Source organism: Entelurus aequoreus, linkage group LG03 (genome assembly GCF_033978785.1).
Source record: "Entelurus aequoreus isolate RoL-2023_Sb linkage group LG03, RoL_Eaeq_v1.1, whole genome shotgun sequence".
NCBI classification, from domain to species: Eukaryota; Metazoa; Chordata; class Actinopteri; order Syngnathiformes; family Syngnathidae; genus Entelurus; species Entelurus aequoreus.
Genome location: NC_084733.1, coordinates 67,421,920 through 67,446,648, shown reverse-complemented (window position 1 = coordinate 67,446,648; position 24,729 = coordinate 67,421,920). Strand labels below are relative to the sequence as shown.

The 24,729-nt window shown below is 38.0% G+C and overlaps 2 protein-coding genes across 3 annotated transcripts in view; both read left to right on the top strand.

Annotated features, from left to right (window-relative positions):
* rasgrf1 (Ras protein specific guanine nucleotide releasing factor 1) overlaps positions 1–12,540 on the top strand; it is an 85,417-nt gene extending 72,877 nt beyond the window's left edge. For both annotated transcript variants that reach the window (XM_062042550.1, XM_062042549.1), the window contains 7 exons: positions 2,131–2,234; positions 2,306–2,390; positions 2,465–2,662; positions 5,003–5,082; positions 5,156–5,273; positions 8,145–8,213; positions 11,052–12,540. In XM_062042550.1, the coding sequence (XP_061898534.1) occupies positions 2,131–2,234; positions 2,306–2,390; positions 2,465–2,662; positions 5,003–5,082; positions 5,156–5,273; positions 8,145–8,213; positions 11,052–11,144 (747 nt within the window). In that variant the 3' untranslated portion in view covers positions 11,145–12,540. The remainder of the gene's footprint in view (positions 1–2,130; positions 2,235–2,305; positions 2,391–2,464; positions 2,663–5,002; positions 5,083–5,155; positions 5,274–8,144; positions 8,214–11,051) is intronic.
* Positions 12,541–15,573: 3,033 nt separating this feature from the next.
* Positions 15,574–24,729, top strand: part of blm (BLM RecQ like helicase) — a 28,649-nt gene continuing 19,493 nt past the window's right edge. Inside the window, 4 exon segments of the mRNA XM_062042544.1 lie at positions 15,574–15,931; positions 22,312–22,372; positions 22,460–22,967; positions 23,055–23,190. Of these exon segments, the coding sequence (XP_061898528.1) occupies positions 15,837–15,931; positions 22,312–22,372; positions 22,460–22,967; positions 23,055–23,190 (800 nt within the window). The 5' untranslated portion in view covers positions 15,574–15,836.

Below are 24,729 nucleotides of genomic sequence, written 5' to 3'. Positions count from 1 at the left end.
CAGGCCCAGCGAAGCCGACAGCGTTTCTGGGTGTTGTTGATAAACGGTTTTTGCCTTGCATAGGAGAGTTTTAACTCTACAACTATGGTTGTAGAGGAAGTGCGTCGTCAGGAGGAAACAGCCAAACGTTCCAAAGCTGCAACACAAGCCAAACAGGGCCGCTGGACAAGGTGGGAGGGTGTTGAAAGGAAAAAACTCACGTGGAGCGAACTTTGGGGCATGGAATCCAACAGGCTGAGTTTCATTGTTCGAGCAACATATGATGCGCTACCATCTCCCATAAACCTGCAACAATGGTTTGGAAAGGACCCATCCTGTCCCCTGTGTACAACCCCAGCAACACTCAAGCACATAATCGTTGGCTGTAGAACCAGCCTCACTCAAGGCAGATATGCGTGGAGACATAACCAGGTCCTCAGATGTCTAGCTGACAAACTTGAGTGCAGGAGGATATCCATCAACGCCCAACCCATCAACAACCAGGATGTGTGCCGACACCTACCAGCGTTTGTTCGGGAGGGGGAAAAGCTGAAGACAAGACCTTCAAATCCTGATCTAAGCCCATTGAATGCAGCCAGGGACTGGCAGATGCGAGTCGACTTAGATCAGAGGCTAATTTTCCCCCCGGCGATCGCAACGACCACCCTGCGTCCAGACCTCGTCCTATGGTCTGAAACCTGCCATATTGTCTATATCATTGAACTGACAGTTCCGTGGGAGGATGCCATCGAAGAAGCGTATGAACGCAAGAAGCTGCGGTACTCCAACTTTGCAGCTGAGGCACAGGACAGAGGCTGGAGGGTAAGGGTGCGCCCAGTGGAGGTGGGCTGTAGGGGCTTTGTAGCTAGCACAACAGCAAAGCTCCTTAGGGAGGTTGGAGTCAGGGGGCAGGCTCACAGACAGGCCATTAAAGAGCTGGCCAACACAGCAGAGAGGACGAGCCATTGGTTGTGGTTGAGGAGGAGTGACACCAGCTGGGCTGCTAAGGCTAACACCTAATGGGACACACACACCCAGGGATTTGATCACCCTGGGGTGGGCCCTTCCTCAGCAGAGGGTGTCTTGTGGTAAGCCGGGCCGAAACACCCCGTGACGCTGGGGCACACAACTGAAGATGTGTCCCAATGGTGGAAAAGCCTCCCAGCAGTGTCACCTAGCCTCACTTAGGTATGCGGTCAGGTGCAAGCCTGGCTCAGGGAGGAGGACGCCCCTGCCATGCAGAGTCCCCAGGGATTGTACCAACTAGTCCTTTCAACAAATTATGCACATACAGATGTAGCAACAAACTGTAGTTTCCGACATTGGGTTTCTGAAGTGTTCCTGAGCCCGTGTGGTGATATCCTTTACACACTGATGTCGCTTGTTGATGCAGTACAGCCTGAGGGATCGAAGGTCACGGGCTTAGCTGCTTACGTGCAGTGATTTCTCCAGATTCTCTGAACCCTTTGATATTATGGACCGTAGATGGTGAAATCCCCAAATTCCTTGCAATAGCTGGTTGAGAACGTTTTTTCTTAAACTGTTCAACAATTTGCTCACGCATTTGTTGACAAAGTGGTGACACTCGCCCCATCCTTGTTTGTGAATGGATGAGCATTTCATGGAATCTTCTTTTATACCCAATCATGGCACCCACCTGTTCCCAATTTGCCTGTCCACCTGTGGGATGTTCCAAATAAGTGTTTGATGAGCATTCCTCAACTTTATCAGTATTTATTGCCACCTTTCCCAACTTCTTTGTCACGTGTTGCTGGCATCAAATTCTAAAGTTAATGATTATTTGCCAAAAAAAAAAAGTTTATCAGTTGAACATCAAATATGTTGTCTTTGTAGCATATTCAACTGAATATGGGTTGAAAATGATTTGCAAATCATTGTATTCCGTTTATATTTACATCTAACACAATTTCCCAACTCATATGGAAACGGGGTTTGTACTTATATATAATGTATGTGTGATCTAGCTAGAAAGCCACGTTTTTTTGTATTATCACATTTATGATCGAAGGAAGAGTTATTGATAAATTAAATAAAATTGGGCTGTTTCCTTCCTCTGAGGTGATAAATGACAGAATAGATTTGAAATAATGCAAAAGCCACAGCTGATCATGACCATCTTTGAACTTTTAGGTGGGCCCAGGCAAAGCGGAGCCCTTTGAGAACCACTCGGCCTTGGAGGTTGCAGAGCAGCTCACCCTGCTGGACCATCTGGTGTTCAAGGTCATCCCATACGAGTGAGTGTGACCAGGAATAACACCTTGAAAAGGGTTCTGGCTGTAACATTCTTGACTGATTCACTCAACAGGGAATTCTTCGGTCAAGGCTGGATGAAGAACGACAAGAACGAGAAGACGCCGTACATCATGAGAACGACAAAGCACTTCAACGATGTTGGTTGCGTTTCCAGTCATACTGTAAAAATGGTGTCTGGTTTATTAGGGTTAATCCCTCTTTTCTGGTCAAGATAAGCAACCTGATCGCCACAGAGATCTTGCGCTCGGACGACGTGGTCACTCGGGTGGCTGTGATTGAGAAATGGGTGGCGGTGGCGGACATCTGCCGCTGTCTCCACAACTACAACGCCGTGCTTGAGATCACCTCCTCCCTAAACAGAAGTTCTGTCTTCCGCCTCAAAAAGACCTGGCTCAAGGTGTCCAAGCAGGTAGTTCACAACACAAGAGCGTGCTATTAAGCTTTGTGTGCGTGTGTGTGTGCGTGTGTGTGTGTGTGTGTGTGTGTGTGTGTGTGTGTGTGTGTGTGTGTGTGTGTGTGTGTGTGTGTGTGTGTGTGTGTGTGTGTGTGTGTGTGTGTGTGTGTGTGTGTGTGTGTGTGTGTTCTTGTATTTCTGTATTTCTTCTTGAGACATCAACACGGAAAAGTACCTTCCATATGAGGACTGGTGAACAAGTTAGGACTGAAATCATGGTCCCAATACGGATAGAGTGCCAAATACTAGAGTCCGTGAACATTGCTCCAAAGTCAGGATTTTTTGTTGATTTAATGTGCATATAAAAGTAAACATTGACATGTGCAAAGGCAGCAACATATGATAAAACAAGACAGCAGCTAAAAAAGGACTTCCCTATTCATCCCCGAAAAAACTGCTGATTTTACGACTTTCGGTGCTGACGTAAGACAACCCGCGTCCCATATGTGACCGTAGGATGAACAAATACACTACGGTACTAAGACTTTAGTGGCCATTAACAGTTAGCTTCTACAGCTGGGTTTCCCAAAGTGCGGCACAGGGGCCATCTGTGGTCCATGACTTGTTTGTCATCGGCCTTAAGCACATTACAAAAAACAAAAAATGAAGATCTCATTTGCGGTGAAATCTATCAAAATTAGGGTGGTCCCAAAAAGGAGGGATTTTTCAAATTGACTGTGTGTCGGTTTTAAAAGTGCTCCCCCTCTGGTCAGCATATGAAATAACAAGTGTGTGTAAAAACTCGAAGTGCTCCCCCTCTGGTCACCATATGTAATAACAAGTGTGTGTAAGAAATTGAAATGCGCCCCCTATGGCCAAAATTAATACAAATATATAAATACATATGTATATAGACACATACCTGTACTGTAATAACTTAAAGTAAATAATTAAGATTAAAAACCAATTACAAACAAAAAGCTTACCTTTTTTATATTTGCATAGTATGTATATATTATTAATGTTGTAAATACAAATATTTATATATCTAGAAAGGGTGGTCCTAAAGAGGGAGGAATTTTTCGGAGGTGTCAAGAAGGTAACAAATACAAGAATGTGCGCGTGTGTGTGTGTGTGTGTGTGTGTGTGTGTGTGTGTGTGTGTGTGTGTGTGTGTGTGTGTGTGTGTGTGTGTGTGTGTGTGTGTGTGTGTGTGTTTGGGGGGGAGGATTAGCTCTTTAAGGGGAGCTGGATCCTAAGGAGCCCGTCCTTCCAAAGAGCCACTCAAAAGGCTGGCTCGTTGTTATGGTTGTTTTTTTAACGTTTATTTTCGTTTTTATCAATGAAACTATCCCTGGTTGAAGTTATAACATAAGATGTGGATTAGAATAATTTAGATGTACACAAATAAACTCTATCGGTGGGAATTATTCCGAAGTATTAGTTTGTTGTGCTTTCCTTGAAAACATTCCATACCTAAAAGTTTTTGTATAGCAATAGTATTTGAACAATATTGAAAAAAATACACAAATACTAAGTAAAAAAATAAAATAACTATATATATATATATATATATATATATATATATATATATATATATATATATATATATATATATATATATATATATATATATATATATATATATATATATATATATATATATATATATATATATATATATTCAGGATACATGTAATTTTTTTTTTGTGATTGTGATTTTTTGTGATATGCCTTAATTCATTCATTTTGACCAAAATCTTAAAAAGTATTACATTTTTCTTGAACACATTTACATTAATCATGCAATATATTTACAAGCTCTTCTACCTTAACTGCTATAGGTCAGTGATCAGTGATAAGTTGCATGATTCATCCAAGTGTGTTCATGATTAATGCAATATTTTTAGTGATTCATCACATGAGTTAACTTAATAATTTTGACAGTCCTAATACATATATACGCAAAGTACAAATAAAACTACAATAGACATGTCAGTATTAAATTGTACTACTCTACCCGGTGTGCATACGCGTGACCTACTTTAGAACAATGGACCAGAAAAGTAAATACAAATTAAAAAATGTCATTAAATTAATTAATAAACAAAAATAAAAAAGTTAATACAAATCCTGCTATGTTCCCTTTGACTCTGACTTAATTTCCAGTCCAGTTGTTAGTCGGATGACGCTGAATCTGCATTTACCTAAAAAACGGCTCTTAAATGGACGGCTTACAACTTCTCATCATTCATTTAAAAGAGCCATTCTAAAGACTGGATTCATTCACAAACGCCACATCTCGTGTGCATGTGTGTGCTTGTATGTTTGTTAATTAAAATGTCTTATCCTGCAGACAAAAGCATTGATTGATAAGCTTCAGAAGCTGGTTTCTTCAGAGGGAAGGTTCAAAAACCTGAGAGAGGCTCTGAAGAAGTGAGTGCTGCTCGTGATGAAAGTTTTTGTACCACCGTTTTGTGTTTAAGAAACTGTCTTTTTTCCCTTCCAGTTGTGATCCCCCATGTGTGCCCTATTTGGGCATGTATCTCACAGACTTGGCTTTCATCGAGGAGGGAACGCCAAACTACACCGAAGACAATTTGGTCAACTTTTCAAAAATGAGAATGGTGAGATGATGCTAGACATAAAGTGGTCATCATGCTGTCTTGTCAAATGATAATTGTTTTTAATCAGATTCACACTTCACTGACACTTTCACACTTTTACCATACCATACCAACTTTATAAAGCCCTTTAAAAAAAGGGCTTTATAATTTGTGATTATCACCCGCAGTTAAAGTAAAGTAGCATGTACTGTCAAAATGAATTGCGTGATTAATCTACATATATAGACAATTAATGGGGTTAATTTTTTTTATAATTAATAACATGGGTTAACGTGTTACTTTTGACAGCCTAAATATTTGTATACATATTTAAATACATACGGTGTATGTATATATATATATATATATATATATATATATATATATATATATATATATATATATATATATATATATATATATATATATATATATATATACACACATACAGTACAGGCCAAAATTTTGGACACACCTTCTCCTCATTCAATGCGTGTTCTTTATATTCATGACTATTTAGATTGTAGATTGTCACTGAAGGCATCAAAACTATGAATGAACACATGCGGAGTTATGTACTTAACAAAAAAAGGTGAAATAACTGAAACCATGTTTAATATTCTAGTTTCTTCAAAATAGCAACTCTTTGCTCTGATTACTGATTTGCACACTCTTGGCATTTTCTCAATGAGCTTTGAGCACACCTGTGAAGTGAAAACCATTTCAGGTATTAAGGCTATCAAAAATAACATGTTAAGCCATTTTATTAATTATAAAAAAATGTTACGTTATTAATCGTCTTTATATGTAGATTAATCACGCAATTCATTTTGACAGTACATGCTACTTGTGTATATGTGTATATATATATATATATATATATATATATATATATATATATATATATATATATATATATATATATATATATATATATATATATATATATACAAACCCCGTTTCCATATGAGTTGGGAAATTGTGTTAGATGTAAATATAAACGGAATACAATGATTTGCAAATCATTTTCAACCCATATTCAATTGAATATGCTGCAAAGACAACATATTTGATGTTCAAACTCATAAACATTTTCTTTTTTGCAAATAATCATTAACTTTAGAATTTGATGCCAGCAACACGTGACAAAGAAGTTGGGAAAGGTGGCAATAAATACTGATAAAGTTGGGGAATGCTCTTCAAACACTTATTTAGAACATCCCACAGGTGAACAGGCAAATTGGGAACAGGTGGGTGCCATGATTGAGTATAAAAGTAGATTCCATGAAATGCTCAGTCATTCACAAACAAGGATGGGGCGAGGGTCACCACTTTGTCAACAAATGCGTGAGCAAATTGTTGAACAGTTTAAGAAAAACCTTTCTCAACCAGCTATTGCAAGGAATTTAGGGATTTCACCATCTACGGTCCATAATATCCAAGGGTTCAGAGAATCTGGAGAAATCACTGCACGTAAGCAGCTAAGCCTGTGACCTTCGATCCCTCAGGCTGTACTGCATCAACAAGCGACATCAGTGTGTAAAGGATATCACCACATGGGCTCAGGAACACTTCAAAAACCCACTGTCAGTAACTACAGTTGGTCGCTACATCTGTAAGTGCAAGTTAAAACTCTCCTATGCAAGGCGAAAACCGTTTATCAACAACACCCAGAAACGCCATCAGCTTCGCTGGGCCTGAGCTCATTTAAGATGGACTGATACAAAGTGGAAAAGTGTTCTGTGGTCTGATGAGTCCACATTTCAAATTGTTTTTGGAAACTGTGGACGTCGTGTCCTCCGGACCAAAGAGGAAAAGAACCATCCGGATGGTTATAGGCGCAAAGTTGAAAAGCCAGCATCTGTGATGGTATGGGGGTGTATAAGTGCCCAAGACATGGGTAACTTACACATCTGTGAAGGCGCCATTAATGCTGAAAGGTACCTACAGGTTTTGGAGCAACATATGTTGCCATCCAAGCAACGTTACCATGGACGCCCCTGCTTATTTCAGCAAGACAATGCCAAGCCACGTGTTACATCAACGTGGCTTCATAGTAAAAGAGTGCGGGTACTAGACTGGCCTGCCTGTAGTCCAGACCTGTCTCCCATTGAAAATGTGTGGCGCATTATGAAGTCTAAAATACCACAACGGAGACCCCCGGACTGTTGAACAACTTAAGCTGTACATCAAGCAAGAATGGGAAAGAATTCCACCTGAGAAGCTTAAAAAATGTGTCTCGTCAGTTCCCAAACGTTTACTGAGTGTTGTTAAAAGGAAAGGCCATGTAACACAGTGGTGAACATGCCCTTTCCCAACTACTTTGGCACGTGTTGCAGCCATGAAATTCTAAGTTAATTATTATTTGAAAAAAAAAAAAAGGTTTATGAGTTTGAACATCAAATATCTTGTCTTTGTAGTGCATTCAATGGATTATGAGTTGAAAAGGATTTGCAAATCATTGTATTCCGTTTATATTTACATCTAACACAATTTCCCAACTCATATGGAAACGGGGTTTGTATATATACATATATATATATATATATATATATATATATATATATATATATATATATATATATATATATATATATATATATATATATATATATACCGTATGTATTTAAACATGTATACAAATATTAAGGCTGTCAAAAATAACCCGTTAACCCATGTTATTAATTATTTAAAAATGTAACACTATTAATCGTCTTTATATGTAGATGTATCACGCAATTCCTTTTGACATGCTACTTGTGTATATGTGTGTGTATATATATATATATATATATATATATATATATATATATATATATATATATATATATATATATATATATATATATATATGTATATATATATGACCATTGTGCTTTTCTCGTTTTCCAGATTTCTCACATCATCAGAGAAATACGTCAGTTTCAGCAAACAGCGTACAAGCTGGACCTTCACCCAAAGGTAAGCAACTCATCGACTAAAATGATATTTCTTGTGTGTAGTAACTTTATTTTTACCGTATTATGTTTAGAATTTTGTTGGAAATCAGCAGATATCTCCATATTTGGTAGAGTTTTACCCAAAGAGCTTTGCGCGAGTTCTTTTTTTTTTTTTTTTTTTTTTTCATTTATTCATTTATTTCAGGCAATGACATTAAAAAAAGTACAAGGTAAACAACACATAATAATATAAATTAATATAATGCAAAAGGTAATGTACAGTATGTAAGCATAATGATCCAGTTTTGCCTGAAAGGGAGTGGGAAGAAGATAATTTATTTAATCCCACCCTAAATTCTCCATTCAGTGATTAATACATTGAGTTTCACTGTTTGTTTAAGGACTATAATACAAATGTTGTATCATGGTGGCATTACCACAGGTAACAATAATTATTAAACTGTAACAATAATTTGTATCAACAATGTAAGAAGAATGAACATACCAACAATGGTAAGGGACAAAATACCAACAATGGTAATAGACAACATAGCAATAATGGTAAAGAAACATTGAGCACATGTTAATTTGTTATTTTAATGAGTTATTCTGACTTTGTAGTCAATACGTTTTTTTTTTTTTCTCTGTCCTCTTGTTGTGGGGCAGACTGGCTCGCACATGCATCCTCCACTGTTGCCATTTCTAATAGAAAGTAGCAGAGAGTTCCAACTTATATCCGTCAGTAGAGTCGATATGGAAGCGCTAAAAACTACAACATGGCTGACGGGGAGAAGATGTTGTCAAAGTGGAGGCACTTTTAAATAAAATCGCCCACAAAACGGCACGTCCTGAACAGACGGTCTGTAAAACATATGCATATCTATCCAAAGTTTTCACCAAAGAACCATCAATACATGTTATGTTGTAGACCACAAGGAAGTGTTTTTAAATGTAGAAAAAAATAATCATATTATGACCCTTTTAAAGACGGTTACCGGTAACAATAGGTTAGTGTTTTTCATACCTGCCATTGCTCCTTGTTTAACTACAAACCCCGTTTCCATATGAGTTGGGAAATTGTGTTAGATGTAAATATAAACGGAATACAATGATTTGCAAATCCTTTTCAACCTATATTCAATTGAAAGCACTACAAAGACAAGATATTTGATGTTCAAATTCATAAACTTCTTTTTTTTTTTTGCAAATAATAATTAACTTGGAATTTCATGGCTGCAACACGTGCCAAAGTAGTTGGGAAAGGGCATGTTCACCACTGTGTTACATGGCCTTTCCTTTTAACAACACTCAGTAAACGTTTGGGAACTGACGAGACACATTTTTTAAGCTTCTCAGGTGGAATTCTTTCCCATTCTTGCTTGATGTACAGCTTAAGTTGTTCAACAGTCCGGGGGTCTCCGTTGTGGTATTTTAGGCTTCATAATGCGCCACACATTTTCAATGGGAGACAGGTCTGGACTACAGGCAGGCCAGTCTAGTACCCACACTCTTTTACTATGAAGCCACGTTGATGTAACACGTGGCTTGGCATTGTCTTGCTGAAATAAGCAGGGGCGTCCATGGTAACGTTGCTTGGATGGCAACATATGTTGCTCCAAAACCTGTATGTACCTTTCAGCATTAATGGCGTCTTCACAGATGTGTAAGTTACCCATGTCTTGGGCACTAATACACCCCCATACCATCACAGATGCTGGCTTTTCAACTTTGCGCCTATAACAATCCGGATGGTTCTTTTCCTCTTTGGTCCAGAGGACACGACGTCCACAGTTTCCAAAAACAATTTGAAATGTGGACTCGTCAGACCACAGAACACTTTTCCAATTTGTATCAGTCCATCTTAGATAAGCTCAGGCCCAGCGAAGCCGACGGCGTTTCTGGGTGTTGTTGATAAACGGTTTTCGTCTTGCATAGGAGAGTCTTAATTTGCACTTACAGATGTAGCGACCAACTGTAGTTACTGACAGTGTATTTCTGATGTTTTCCTGAGCCCATGTGGTGATATCCTTTACATACTAATGTCTCTTGTTGATGCAGTACAGCCTGAGGGATCAAAGGTCACAGGCTTAGCTGCTTACGTGCAGTGATTTCTCCAGATTTTCTGAACCCTTTGATGATATTACGGACCGTAGATGGTGTAATCCCTAAATTCCTTGCAATAGCTGGTTGAGAAAGGTTTTTCTTAAACTGTTCAACAATATGCTCACGCATTTGTTGACAAAGTGGTGACCCTCGCCCCATCCTTGTTTGTGAATGACTGAGCATTTCATGGAATCTACTTTTATACCCAATCATGGCACCCACCTGTTCCCAATTTGCCTGTTCACCTGTGGGATGTTCCAAATAAGTGTTTGATGAGCATTCCTCAACTTTATCAGTATTTATTGCCATCTTTCCCAACTTCTTTGTCACGTGTTGCTGGCATCAAACTCTAAAGTTAATGATTATTTGCAAAAAAAATTTTTTTTATCAGTTTGAACATCAAATATGTTGTCTTTGTAGCATATTCAACTGAATATGGGTTGAAAATGATTTGCAAATCATTGTTTTCCGTTTATATCGACTTCTAACACAATGTCCCAACTCATATGGAAACGGGGTTTGTAATTTCACTTGTTTCATTATTTTCTTACATTTCACACTACAAAATAGTAAAATCATGACATCGGATCAATATTGATATCGATACTAAGGCTCCAATGTTGAAAAAGACAGCCATAGAACAACTTAAGCACTTTGTAGTTGAGTCTAGGTAGAATAAATAGATTTGGGTATGTCAAATTAAAGTAAAAGTGACATTAAAAGGTTTTTCTTTTGCTATCTTGTACTTGTGCTCCAGGTAGCCCAGTACCTGCTGGATAGGAGCTGTGTCCTGGATGAAGAGAGCATGTACGAAGCCTCGCTCCGAATTGAGCCCAAAGTGCCCAACTGAAGGGGGGAAGACGGGGTTTACTCCCTCCATGTTATCTTCTCTGTTGATATTCCACATTATATCAGTTCACATGCACACACCCACTTTTACATACAGTAGTTGTACATGCTTATGATATTTGCTCTTCTGTACAGTAGATGTTTACAAGGTGGTTTGATAACACAGAACATGTCTTTTGTTGTATAGTTTTCCTTTACAGCATAATAACCGAGGTCACTGAGGTTTGTCACGTTCATGTCCGTGTGACCAATGACATTATTCTGCTTTGTGTTTCATCAACAATTGTCTGCAGCTAATGTAGCATTGTAAAAACGGCATCAAATCAGGTAAAAAAAATAAAATAAAAAAAAAGACGAAGAAGAAGAAAACAGAGCACAGCAAACACAGAGGTTGTGTGCAAAGAAAGACGTGGCGTGGTAACCGAACCATCTCTATGCTTCCTAAACCAAAACAAAAAGGGGTTCGTCACTTCATATCTGCTCTGCAACAGATGTTCCCAAATTTTTTGCACCATAGACTATTTTTATACTGACAGCATCTAGGAGAAAAAAAACTCACTATATATAAAGAAACACAAGCTATTGTGCCTCATTTGGTCACATCAAATAAAATTGTAATTTTGATTAACGGTGAAAGGTGGTGATGACAGACTGTTACCTTAGCTGACTAATACTTGTAACAATGTTGAGTTGATCATTTATAATACTATACTCAACTATATATCACAGTTGGCTCTGTGGCAGGAACTGCAGATTATTAATAGCAAATTGTTGGAAACCGATGTACATCGATATATATTTTTTTGTGTGTATTTTTGTTCAAGTCGTTTCTTGGTCTCCTGTCTGACTGTAGAAAATATTGCTCGACAAGACGGGTTTGAGTATGGAGGTTCATTTGTGTCTTTATTACCAAAGCTTTTTTTGGACACTGAATTTACGTATCTGAATTTCTGCGTTTGAATTTTGTGAACTAAATTGTTGTACATTAAATGATGCTGACAATATAATCGGATAGAAATTTAATGTAAAAAAAATTGTAAAAAAAAAAATGCTGTGAATATAATTCAGTGTATAACAATTCAGTGGGAAAAAAATCAGTGTACAAAAATTCTGTGAAAAAAATAAGTGTAAAAAATTTTGTGTAAAAAAAATTCAGTTTATAAAAAAATCAGTGAAAAAAAAAATTGGGTAAAAAAAAATTAAGTGCAGAAAAACTCAGTGCAGAAATGTTTGTTGCTTTAAAACTCAAGAACCACTTCGGGTAATTTAAGACTAAATAACCTCATTGGCTGGTTCTGAGACAAAGAAGCAGATAATATTCCTGCACTGATTTTTTTATACACTGTGGTGATCATAATAGGTATATATATATATATATATATATATATATATATATATATATATATATATATATATATACAGTGGGGCAAAAAAGTATTTAGTCAGCCACCCGTTGACAATCAATGGGTGGCTGACTAAATACTTTTTTACCGTTCAAAAGTTTGGGGTCACATTAAAATGTCCTTATTTTTCAATGAAGATAACTTTAAACTAGTCTTAACTTTAAAGAAGTACACTCTATACATTGCTAATGTGGTAAATGACTATTCTAGCTGCAAATGTCTGGATTTTGGTGCAATATCTACATAGGTGTATAGAGGCCCATTTCCAGCAACTATCACTCCAGTGTTCTAATGGTACAATGTGTTTGCTCATTGGTTCAGAAGGCTAATTGATGATTAGAAAACCCTTGTGCAATCATGTTCAGACATCTGAAAACAGTTTAGCGCGTTACAGAAGCTACAAAACTGACCTTCCTTTGAGCAGATTGAGTTTCTGGAGCATCACATTTGTGGGGTCAATTAAACGCTCAAAATGTCCAGAAGATAACTTTCATCTGAAACGCGACAGTCTATTCTTGTTCTTAGAAATGAAGGCTATTCCACAAAATTGTTTGGGTGACCCCAAACTTTTGAACGGTAGTGTATATATATATATATATATATATATATATATATATATATATATATATATATATATATATATATATATATATATATATATATATATATATATATATATATATATACACAGAGAGAGAGAGAGAGAGAGAGAGAGAGAGAGAGAGAGAGAGAGAGAGAGAGAGAGAGAGAGAGAGAGAGAGAGAGAGAGAGAGAGAGATATTTACCAAGCGGGAGGTATTTCCGGTTCCGGGTCAAAGGGGACAAGAAAGTCACTAGTTTGACAGTTACAGCAGGACACTAGTGATGTCTTTGTCCCCCTTGACCCGGAAATACCTCCGTCTTGGTTAATAGCTGTCTGTATATTGTATATACCTATTGTGATCACCACAACACTGATTTTTTTTTTACTGAATTTTTATACATTGAATTATTTTAACAAACAGAATATTGTAACACTCATATGTGCTCACACATGTTAATTCTAGCAAATTGTCAGCATTATTTGACGTTAAAAAAAAAATCATTTTACAAAAAAAAAGCTTTTGTAATAAAGACACAAATTAACCTCCATTGTTTGAGTTCTGTTGTTTATTATAAAGAACAGCTATAGAGTTCAGCAAGTTTGTTTATATGAAATATCATTTATTTTTTAATTTTATCAACAAAAAAACATGGTCAGTGTTGTACATTCAGGTGGAGCGATACTTCTGTAGAGTAAAAAACGAAGAAAGGTTGTTGCTCCTGTAATTAAAAGACAATCTGTCCATCTTGCTGTTCCAGTGATTGTGGAACGTGACAGTAGTATATCACTCTGTTATATGCATTGCTGTTTGTTAACAATATGATAAAAAAAATATAAGTGAATGACCTCTGCCTGCAGCATTCAAACACTATTTTTGTAGTAGTATATGAGTGACCTGCTCTTTATATAAACTTGAGAAAGTATTTTGTACTTTGTTGTTAATTCACTTCACTAAGATGTGCTGTACATTTGGTACATGCAACCCCTGCATATTTCTTTATGTGAAACAGTGTATTCTTTAAAATATATATGCACATATGTATATATATATGTATATATATATATATATATATATATATATATATATATATATATATATATATATATATATATATATATATATATATATATATATATATATATATATATATATATATATATATATATATATATGTGTATATATATATATATATATATATATATATGTGTATATATATATATATATATATATATATATATATATATATATATATATATATATATATATATATATATATATATATATATATATATATATATATATATATATATATATATATATATATATATATATATATATATATATATATATAGTACAGGCCAAAAGTTTAGACACACCTTCTCATTCAATGTGTTTTCTTTATTTTCATGACAATTTACATTGTAGATTGTCACTGAAGGCATCAAAACTATGAATGAACACATGTGGAGTTATGTACTTAACAAAAAAGGTGAAATAACTGAAAACATGTTTTATAGTCTAGTTTCTTCAAAATAGCCACCCTTTGCTCTGATTACTGCTTTGCACACTCTTGGCATTCTCTCAATGAGCTTCAAGAGGTAGTCACCCGAAATGGTTTTCACTTCACAGGTGTCATAGTTTTGATGCTTTCAGTGACAATCTACAATGTATATAGTCATGAAAATAAAGAAAACGCATTGAAATGAGAAGGTGTGTCCAAACTTTGGGCATGTACAGTATGTATATACAAACTGCTCAAACAGTGGTCTTGAAAACCATGACCTTAGATGTAGGTGACAACAAAGTGTTTTGCATTTATACTATAATCCTGTCTATAACCATTTCTGTTAGCAGGAATATAGTAATGTAGTGCTTATTCTGTGAATATTTGTATGTATTTTACCATGTATGTACAGGACACTTTTGTAGCTCACGTGGCAGGCATGCGACACACCGACAGACAAAATAGTATTAAATACGGTGGACACTTATACATGCACATACAGTATTATTATCATAAATATGTTGTTTTTTTGTTGTTGTTTTTTTTGCTGTTATAGCAATACCAAGTGGTAGGAAATCTATCTTACAGCCCCTCATGTTTCCACACCTTGATGAAATACTCAGTTTTGTAAGGAAAATAAATACATATAAAAAAGATACATAAATAATAAAAGACATGATGATTTAACAAGCTACTATTGTTTCCAAGTTACCTCTTGCAAATAAATCCATTTTGTCTCAGGGGCATTTGGTCTCAAGTGTTTTTGTAGATTACCCAATGTTCTTGTTACTCTTTATATATTACTAATAGCAACAAGTAAGCATAAAGTCATGTAGAAATCAAACGCTCCATGTGAGGCAGTCTTAGTGACGTTCCTTCACAGAAATACTACATCTCCCATGATCCTCCGCGGTGGGACATTTTGACCAATAAGACAGCAGCATCAAATGGCGCAAAATGCCTTGGTGAGTTTTCTTAAGTGGCAGCTGTGAACTCACCAGGCGAAGCAATTCGGTGTGATGTTATAATAGGGATTTTTTTCAACCTACGACTATTTGTGGAGGCCGCTGTCTAATGTCGCGATTAGCGCTGCGCTCATTGTCAGAGAGTACCGAATGAACGGTGACTTTTTTTTTTTTACTCGGACTTCAATGTCAGCTAGCTAGCTGCTGGTCGCTAGCCGACTCCCCACTTCAGCAACAATGTCCATTCTTCCACAGAATAATTTGAAAGAGCAGCTGGCTAAACACAGCAACACTGCCCAAAGTAAACGGTCGCTGGCTAAACCTAAAACGGGGTAAGTGTTTAAAAAGCTGGCTAACGTCAGCAATTGCTGTGCTGTAGAATGAGCAAAGTGTTAGCTTATAGCAGCATTAATATGTGCGACACTGTAAACAGGACCATACATTGTTACGTCATCGATAACGTTTAATTGCGTTGGTCATGTTTGCACAAAACAACTGCAAAGGGTCAAACTGTCTGTGCGTGATCTGGAAGGACGGATGAACCTGCGACTTTATCGTGCAATAATGAGCACAACCCTCACGTTTTAGACACTATTTTCACAAGGTACTAGTCTAATCACAACTAAATAGCATTGGTTTTTATACTTTTTTTTTTTAAACCAAATAATACCTCAGTGGTATTTGTCCATGTACCACCATAATGACCAACATTAAGACACAGTAGCGTAGTAAGCTACAAGGCAGATTTTTTATTTATTTAACCAGTGTCTTTAATATGTTTAGCCACTGTAACATTACACACAGTTGGAAACAGTAAAACTGTATTTCAACATAGGAAAACATCCATCCATCTTCTTCCGTTTATCCGAAGTCGAGTTGCCCTGGACAGCAGCCTAAGCAAAGAAGCCCACACTTCCCTCTCCCCAGCTACTTCATCCAGCTCTTCATGGGGGATCGTGAGGTGTTTCCAGGCCAGCTGGAGGACATAGTCTCTCCACCTTGTCCTGGGTCTTCCCCATGGTCTCCTACCACCCAGAACACCTCCCCAGGGAGGCGTTTGGGGGGCATCTGGCGCCTCTCTTTGTGGAGGAGCAGCGGCTTTTCTCTGAGCTCCTCCCGAATGACAGAGCTTCTCACCCTATCTCTAAGAGAGAACTCCACCACCCGACATAGAGGAAACTCATTTCGGCCGCTTGTACCTGTGATCTTGTCCTTTCGGTCATAACCCAAAGCTCATGACCATAGGACGTAGATCGACCGGTAAATTGAGAGCTTAGCCTTCAGGCTCAGCTCCTTCTTCACCACGAAAGACCGATACAGGGTCCGCATCACTGCAGACGCCGCACAGATCCGCCTGTTTATCTCACAATCCAGTCTTCCCTCGCTCGTGAACAAGGTCCCGAGGTACTTGAACTCAACCCTTTTCCGGACGTGAACCATGGTCTTGGACTTGAAAATGCTGATTCTCGTCCCAGTCGCGTCACACTCCGCTGCGAACCGATCCAGTGAGAGCTGAAAATTCTGGCCAGATTAAGTGATGAGGGCTGGAAATGAGGGTGTAGGACGCTTCTGTTTGTGTCTTTTAATTGTTTATTTAGGCGTGGACTTCAATCTACAGTAGTCTGATAGTAATGACTTCCATTGAAGGCTGATTAACCTTTTGATAATGGGTGGAATCACGGCAATACAATATTTAAAGGCCTACTGAAATGAATTTTTTTTATTTAAACGGGGATAGCAGATCTATTCTATGTGTCATACTTGATCATTTCGCGGTATTGCCATATTTTTGCTGAAAGGATTTAGTATAGAACAACGACGATAAAGATTGCAACTTTTGGTATCTGATAAAAAAAAGGCTTGCCCCTACCGGAAGTAGCGTGACGTAGTCAGTTGAACATATACGCAAAGTTCCCTATTGTTTACAATGATGGCCGCATGAAGTGAGAGAGATTCGGACCGAGAAAGCGACAATTTCCCCATTAATTTGAGCGAGGATGAAAGATTTGTGGATGAGTAAAGTGCAAGTGAAGGACTAGTGGGGAGTTGAAGCTATTCAGATAGGGAAGATGCTGTGAGAGCCGGGGGTGACCTGATATTCAGCTGGGAATGACTACAACAGTAAATAAACACAAGACATATATATACTCTATTAGCCACAACACAACCAGGCTTATATTTAATATGCCACAAATTAATCCTGCATAAAAACACCTGCGTGTTTGTTATGCTAGCTCCTAGCTCCTCTGCTAGCTCCTAGCTCCATAGAACACGCCAATACAATTCAAACACCTGATCAACACACACAATCACTCAGCCCAAAAGACCGTTTACCTAACCCAAGGTTCATAAAGCTTATATATTTTTAAAAAGTTACGTACGTGACGCGCACATACGGTCAAGTTATCGAATGTTTAGCAGCCAAGGCTGCATACTCACGGTACCTGATATTCAGCTGGGAATGACTACAACAGTAAATAAACACAAGACATATATATACTCTATTAGCCACAACACAACCAGGCTTATATTTAATATGCCACAAATTAATCCTGCATAATAACACCTGCGTGTTTGTTATGCTAGCTCCTAGCTCCTCTGCTAGCTCCTAGCTCCATAGAACACGCCAATACAATTCAAACACCTGATCAACACACACAATCACTCAGCCCAAAAGACCGTTCACCTAACCCAAGGTTCATAAAGCTTATATATTTTTAAAAAGTTACGTACGTGACGCGCACGTACGGTACGGTACGTGTTATGCTAGCTCCTAGCTCCTCTGCTAGCTCCTAGCTCCATAGAACACGCCAATACAATTCAAACACATGATCAACACACACAATCACTCAGCCCAAACGACCGTTCACCTAACCCAAGGTTCATAAAGCTTATATATTTTAAAAAAGTTACGTACATACGCAAAAAAAAGCCAAAGCTGCATACTCACAGTAGCACGTCTGCGTCTTTGTCATCCAAATCAAAGTAATCCTGGTAAGAGTCTGTGTTGTCCCAGTTCTCTACAGGCGTCTGTGTATCCAAATCAAAAGTCCTCCTGGTTAGAGTCTCTGTTATCCGAGTTCTTCCATCTTGACTGCATCTTTCGGGAATGTAAACAAAGAAGCGCCGGCTGTGTACTGTTGTGGCTGACTACGTTCGAAAAATACGTCCATTTCGCACCGACAACTTTCTTCTTTGCTTGCTTGGCTTCCTTCTCCATAATGCAATGAACATGATTGAAACAGATTCACGAACACAGATGTCCAGAATACTGTGGAATTATGAAATGAAAACAGAGCTTTTTCGTATCGGCTTCAATGTGGAAGGCATACCCGTGTTCGCCGGGCTACGTCACACGCATACGTCATCCTCAGAGGCGTTTCGAACCGGAAGTTTAGCGGCAAATTTAAAATGTCACTTTATAAGTTAACCCGGCCGTATTGGCATGTGTTATAATGTTAAGATTTCATCATTGATATATAAACTATCAGACTGCGTGGTCGGTAGTAGTGGCTTTCAGTAGGCCTTTAATTAAGTGATTATTTTGGCTTACCACTAGATGGAGCCTGTGTACCACAGTTTTAGAATCGCTGCTATATAGGAATGCAACTTTGGATACTTAGTTTACTAAACCAGAGCTGCACAGGCTCAACTGTAGGAGAGTGGAATAACATTGTGGAAGAGATAAAATGTGAGTTTTAAAAATGGTAATTATGATAATGACATGTCTTCTGTTGATTCTTAGTTTTTTATTCAAATCAATTTGTTACGCATTGTTAGATGTTAGATGATCAAAAGACTAAAGAGATATTCACAAACAAACCAAATATATTGACTGGCTCATTTGCATGAACATTGGAATTGGTATATTGCAACAATTTATTTCTAATGTGACAGCGAATAATCATTTGCATCTCGCTCTATAAGCCAATGCGGAAAGGACAGCTTTGCACATTTTATTTGCAGTCTGGATGCGGAGAGTTGTTGGTCTTCTCTCTGCTCTGAGTGCAGCTGGGACTGCTGGATGAGGCTACTATCAACCTGATTGCCTGTGAGGAAGGGCTTACAGAAGCAACCGATGCTCGTTGAGGACATTAACTGCAGAGTTATGTGTTTTTATCTCTAAAACATCCAAAATATTCGCTAGATTTGTTGCTAATCATTTTTTTTAGAAAAAAAAAGTTGCTAAGAGGAGTTGGAAAGTCACCAGATTTAGTTAGAAAGTCGCCAAGTTGGCAACACTGGCTGTTATTGGGATCCTCTTCCACTACTTCTTAATGACATCCCTTGTGGAGGTGTTGTCCCAAATTTTAATTCCATCGTATTGTCCCTTAATAGTTGAACATTTTAAATGTAATTTACTTTTAGCAAATAGATACAAATCAATGGTTGTGAAACAAAGGGTGAAGTAAAGGACATAGGCCTAAATAATGACTTCCATGTACTACTCAAACTAGGGATGTAATGATAAACAGTGTAATGATAAACCTTGGTAAAGTCCAGACCGTTAGTATTACCATTAAATGATTTTAAAACCAGTGATTAATAACTGCACTTCAATAAACTCAGACTGCTTACACTGTTCATTTACTGGAGAAGCTGATCGCTAGCTAGCTTAAATGCTATCATGAATGCAAGAGTCATTAACGCTTATCCTCATAACAAATCTTCATACCTCAATATAAGCTTGTATAAACACATTGCTATCTGAGCAGCTAATGTGTTTAATTGTGCACATTGAATATCGCAGGTCTCTTTTCGCTAACTCCATGGGATAGATGGATGTGTAAAACAGTAAGAGAAACCGCGTTACTTCACATAACCGAATGTGCAACACTCATATTGCCTTCATCGCTAAGAAACACTCGAAAACCTTTATAAAAAATGTTTTAAGTGAAACTTTGTTACCGTAAAATATTTCAGCGCGTGTGTGTAATAGTACTTTTTGAGCACATTTACCAATATCATTTTGGTCGCAATAACCGTGATATGACTTTTATTTTGTTATACAGGTAAAAGCCAGTAAATTAGAATATTTTGAAAAACTTGATTTATTTCAGTAATTGCATTCAAAAGGTGTAACTTGTACATTATATTTATTCATTGCACACAGACTGATGCATTCAAATGTTTATTTCATTTAATTTTGATTATTTGAAGTGGCAACAAATGAAAATCCAAAATTCCGTGTGTCACAAAATTAGAACATTACTTAAGGCTAATACAAAAAAGGGATTTTTAGAAATGTTGGCCAACTGAAAAGTATGAAAATGAAAAATATGAGCATGTACAATACTCAATACTTGGTTGGAGCTCCTTTTGCCTCAATTACTGCGTTAATGCGGCGTGGCATGGAGTCGATGAGTTTCTGGCACTGCTCAGGTGTTATGAGAGCCCAGGTTGCTCTGATAGTGGCCTTCAACTCTTCTGCGTTTTTGGGTCTGGCATTCTGCATCTTCCTTTTCACAATACCCCACAGATTTTCTATGGGGCTAAGGTCAGGGGAGTTGGCGGGCCAATTTAGAACAGAAATACCATGGTCCGTAAACCAGGCACGGGTAGATTTTGCGCTGTGTGCAGGCGCCAAGTCCTGTTGGAACTTGAAATCTCCATCTCCATAGAGCAGGTCAGCAGCAGGAAGCATGAAGTGCTCTAAAACTTGCTGGTAGACGGCTGCGTTGACCCTGGAAAAAAGAGCTGGACTGCTGCTGAGTGGTCCAAAGTCAAGTTTTCTGACGAAAGCAAATTTTGCATTTCCTTTGGAAATCGAGGTCCCAGAGTCTGGAGGAAGACAGGAGAGGCACAGGATCCACGTTGCCTGAAGTCTAGTGTAAAGTTTCCACCATCAGTGATGGTTTGGGGTGCCATGTCATCTGCTGGTGTCGGTCCACTCTGTTTCCTGAGATCCAGGGTCAACGCAGCCGTCTACCAGCAAGTTTTAGAGCACTTCATGCTTCCTGCTGCTGACCTGCTCTATGGAGATGGATATTTCAAGTTCCAACAGGACTTGGCGCCTGCACACAGCGCAAAATCTACCCGTGCCTGGTTTACGGACCATGGTATTTCTGTTCTAAATTGGCCCGCCAACTCCCCTGACCTTAGCCCCATAGAAAATCTGTGGGGTATTGTGAAAAGGAAGATGCAGAATGCCAGACCCAAAAACGCAGAAGAGTTGAAGGCCACTATCAGAGCAACCTGGGCTCTCATAACACCTGAGCAGTGCCAGAAACTCATCGACTCCATGCCACGCCGCATTAACGCAGTAATTGAGGCAAAAGGAGCTCCAACCAAGTATTGAGTATTGTACATGCTCATATTTTTCATTTTCATACTTTTCAGTTGGCCAACATTTCTAAAAATCCCTTTTTTGTATTAGCCTTAAGTAATATTCTAATTTTGTGACACACGGAATTTTGGATTTTCATTTGTTGCCACTTAAAATCATCAAAATTAAATGAAATAAACATTTGAATGCATCAGTCTGTGTGCAATGAATAAATATAATGTACAAGTTACACCTTTTGAATGCAATTACTGAAATAAATCAAGTTTTTCAAAATATTCTAATTTACTGGCTTTTACCTGTATCCCTACTTTGCACACATACGGTCTACCCTCCTGTTTAGAAGCATTTGTCAATGTATTGAATTATGGCCAATTAAAGTCCCTTTGCAGTACAGCCCATTAATTGTCTCTTCTCTTCATTTTTCAGACCTTTTTGTTTTAAAAAGAAGTCTCCGTTGGGTTCAAACAGGGTGGAAATCCCGACCAAGGTAACCAGCCCCAATGTTTTGGCAAACAGGAATGTCAATGTCCCTAAGAACAGTTTGGTGACTAAACCTGTGACGTTTTCAAACAAGCCAGCAAGATCTCAAAAATCCAAAATCAGCAGCTTCTTATCTACAAGCTCCAAGCCGGACATCAGCTCGGAGGGTGTCTGCACTCCAGCTGTCCAACGTCCGTCTGCATCGTCACCCAAATACGACAAGCAGGTTTTAAGCACCAATGAGAGCACCTCCACAAACTTGGATGCATCGCTTGGGTTCCAGATGGACGACTGGGATGATCTGGATGACTTTGAAACTACTGCCAAAGCAAAGAACGACTCATTCACTGGTGAAGTAACCAAGACAACAACTACTAGCATTCGGCCAGTTTCAGCTGAAGGCGCTATAGAGCCCGCAGGGGTGCCCACAGCGGATGAGGCTCATGTTTCGCCTGCTCCGAGTCCACTTCCAGCAGAGTTTGAAGTGGATGATTCTCCAGTGCACACACCCAGGAGACGTCAGCCAGCGTATATAAAATCTGTTGTTAGTGATAGCGAGGAGGACAATGATGATGTCCTTAAACCCTTTGAAGAAGAGAGAGGTAACAATAATGTGTAATATTTTTACATTTTATACTTAAAAAGAACCAAATGAAATACAAACACACTTTGTTCACCTCTCTCCTCAGGCCGTAAGAGAAAATGGACTGACCCAACGTCCATACAGATTGATGACAACTCTGAGATTGAAGATGACTTGGAATACATACCGCCATCTCCAGTGCGAGCTGAGCGCTCTTCCAGCAAATCTCCTGTGGACTCAATGTAAGTCTTTTTTTCAATGCTTTGTTTATTAGAGTGTTTTGTTATTTGTGCAGAAGGGATTTATTTTGCACAAATAATTTGTGTAGAATCAGAAAAACTAGAAAAAAATAAAAAGGTGGAACACATGCAAATACAGATTTCAACCCTTTCATTGTAATTTTGCTCCTTAAATAAATCAATAAAAGTGGATCAAATAGAGTAAGATTTGGGGGAAACAAACCTTGTTATTAGCAGACGATGCTAGCACTATATCAACCCTCTGCGCATCTGCTCAGCGCAGACGCGATCACCTGTACACTGTATCGCCCTCTGTCGCAAAATACTGGCTTAGCTGCTACAAAAACAATTAGCCAGTCACTGCAAATTTAATTTTAACTAAACATAAGGGCTGTACGCTTAGCTTGTTCACTAGTAGCATCGGTACTACTAAATGGAAAAATGAGTAGCACAAAAATATTTCACAGAGTGATCAATGACACTTTCGTGTCAATCACTTGCCTATTTGGTGATCATTATGGTTTAAGTTTATTTCAAACATGCTATTCATATGGGCGGAACATTTCCTCTAGTTTGATTAAATTTAGATCGATTTATTTTAGAAGCAAAATGCTAATTAAATGGTAAAATCTGTATTCGCACTTGTGCTACTTTTTTTTTTCAATACTCTCACAACTTATTTTTGTTGCAAATACGACTGAAATGCCTCCGCTGTACAGCCCTGAACTAGGGATGTCCCGATCCAGGTTTTTGCACTTCCGATCCGATACCGATGTTGTTTTTGCACTTCCGATCCGATACTGATACTGGCCTATCCGAGCATGTATTAAAGTTTAAAGTTATTTAGCCTATTTAGCTGTCAGATTCATGTTGAAAAGGGTTTTAGTACTCTTGATAACAACTAGCCAGCTGAATTAGGTGAGTTTGAATAATACACAATGGTTGGTAACAAGAAACTGACCTGTTTATTCAAGGATAAACACAAAATAGACATGACAAACAGAAATGGCATTATTGAACAGTAAAAAAGTGAACAGTATAAAGTGCAAATAATGCTGTAAACATTATTAAAAAAAGCAAAACACACAAACAACCTGAGTGGGATAAAATGTCTATAACTCAGCATCAATACTTGCTCTTGAACAAGTGTAAACTTAAAAAAATATATATATATCTACACACTCCCTTTAATTGTTTGCCCCCCCTGACTGCAGTCCGAGCATAATGGGGAGATGTGTTGGATGGTGCGTCGAAAGCCCACTCTACTCACGAGAGATAACGGCTCATCATCCAGAATTATTTCCTCGGCAATGACTCTAGTTATCCCCTGGGCTTTAGCACTGTTCAGTGGCAGTATGTCACGCTTCGCGAACGTTTCTGTCAGAGTTAGTTGGGTAGGACCTTTCTTTTTCTTTTCGTCAGTTTTCTTTAGAAATTCTTCATATTCTTTACGGTGGTATTTCGCTAAATGCATGATCAGATTTGTTGTATTAAAATGTCTTACAACTTTACCACCACGCTTGACTTTATTGTGGCATGTTT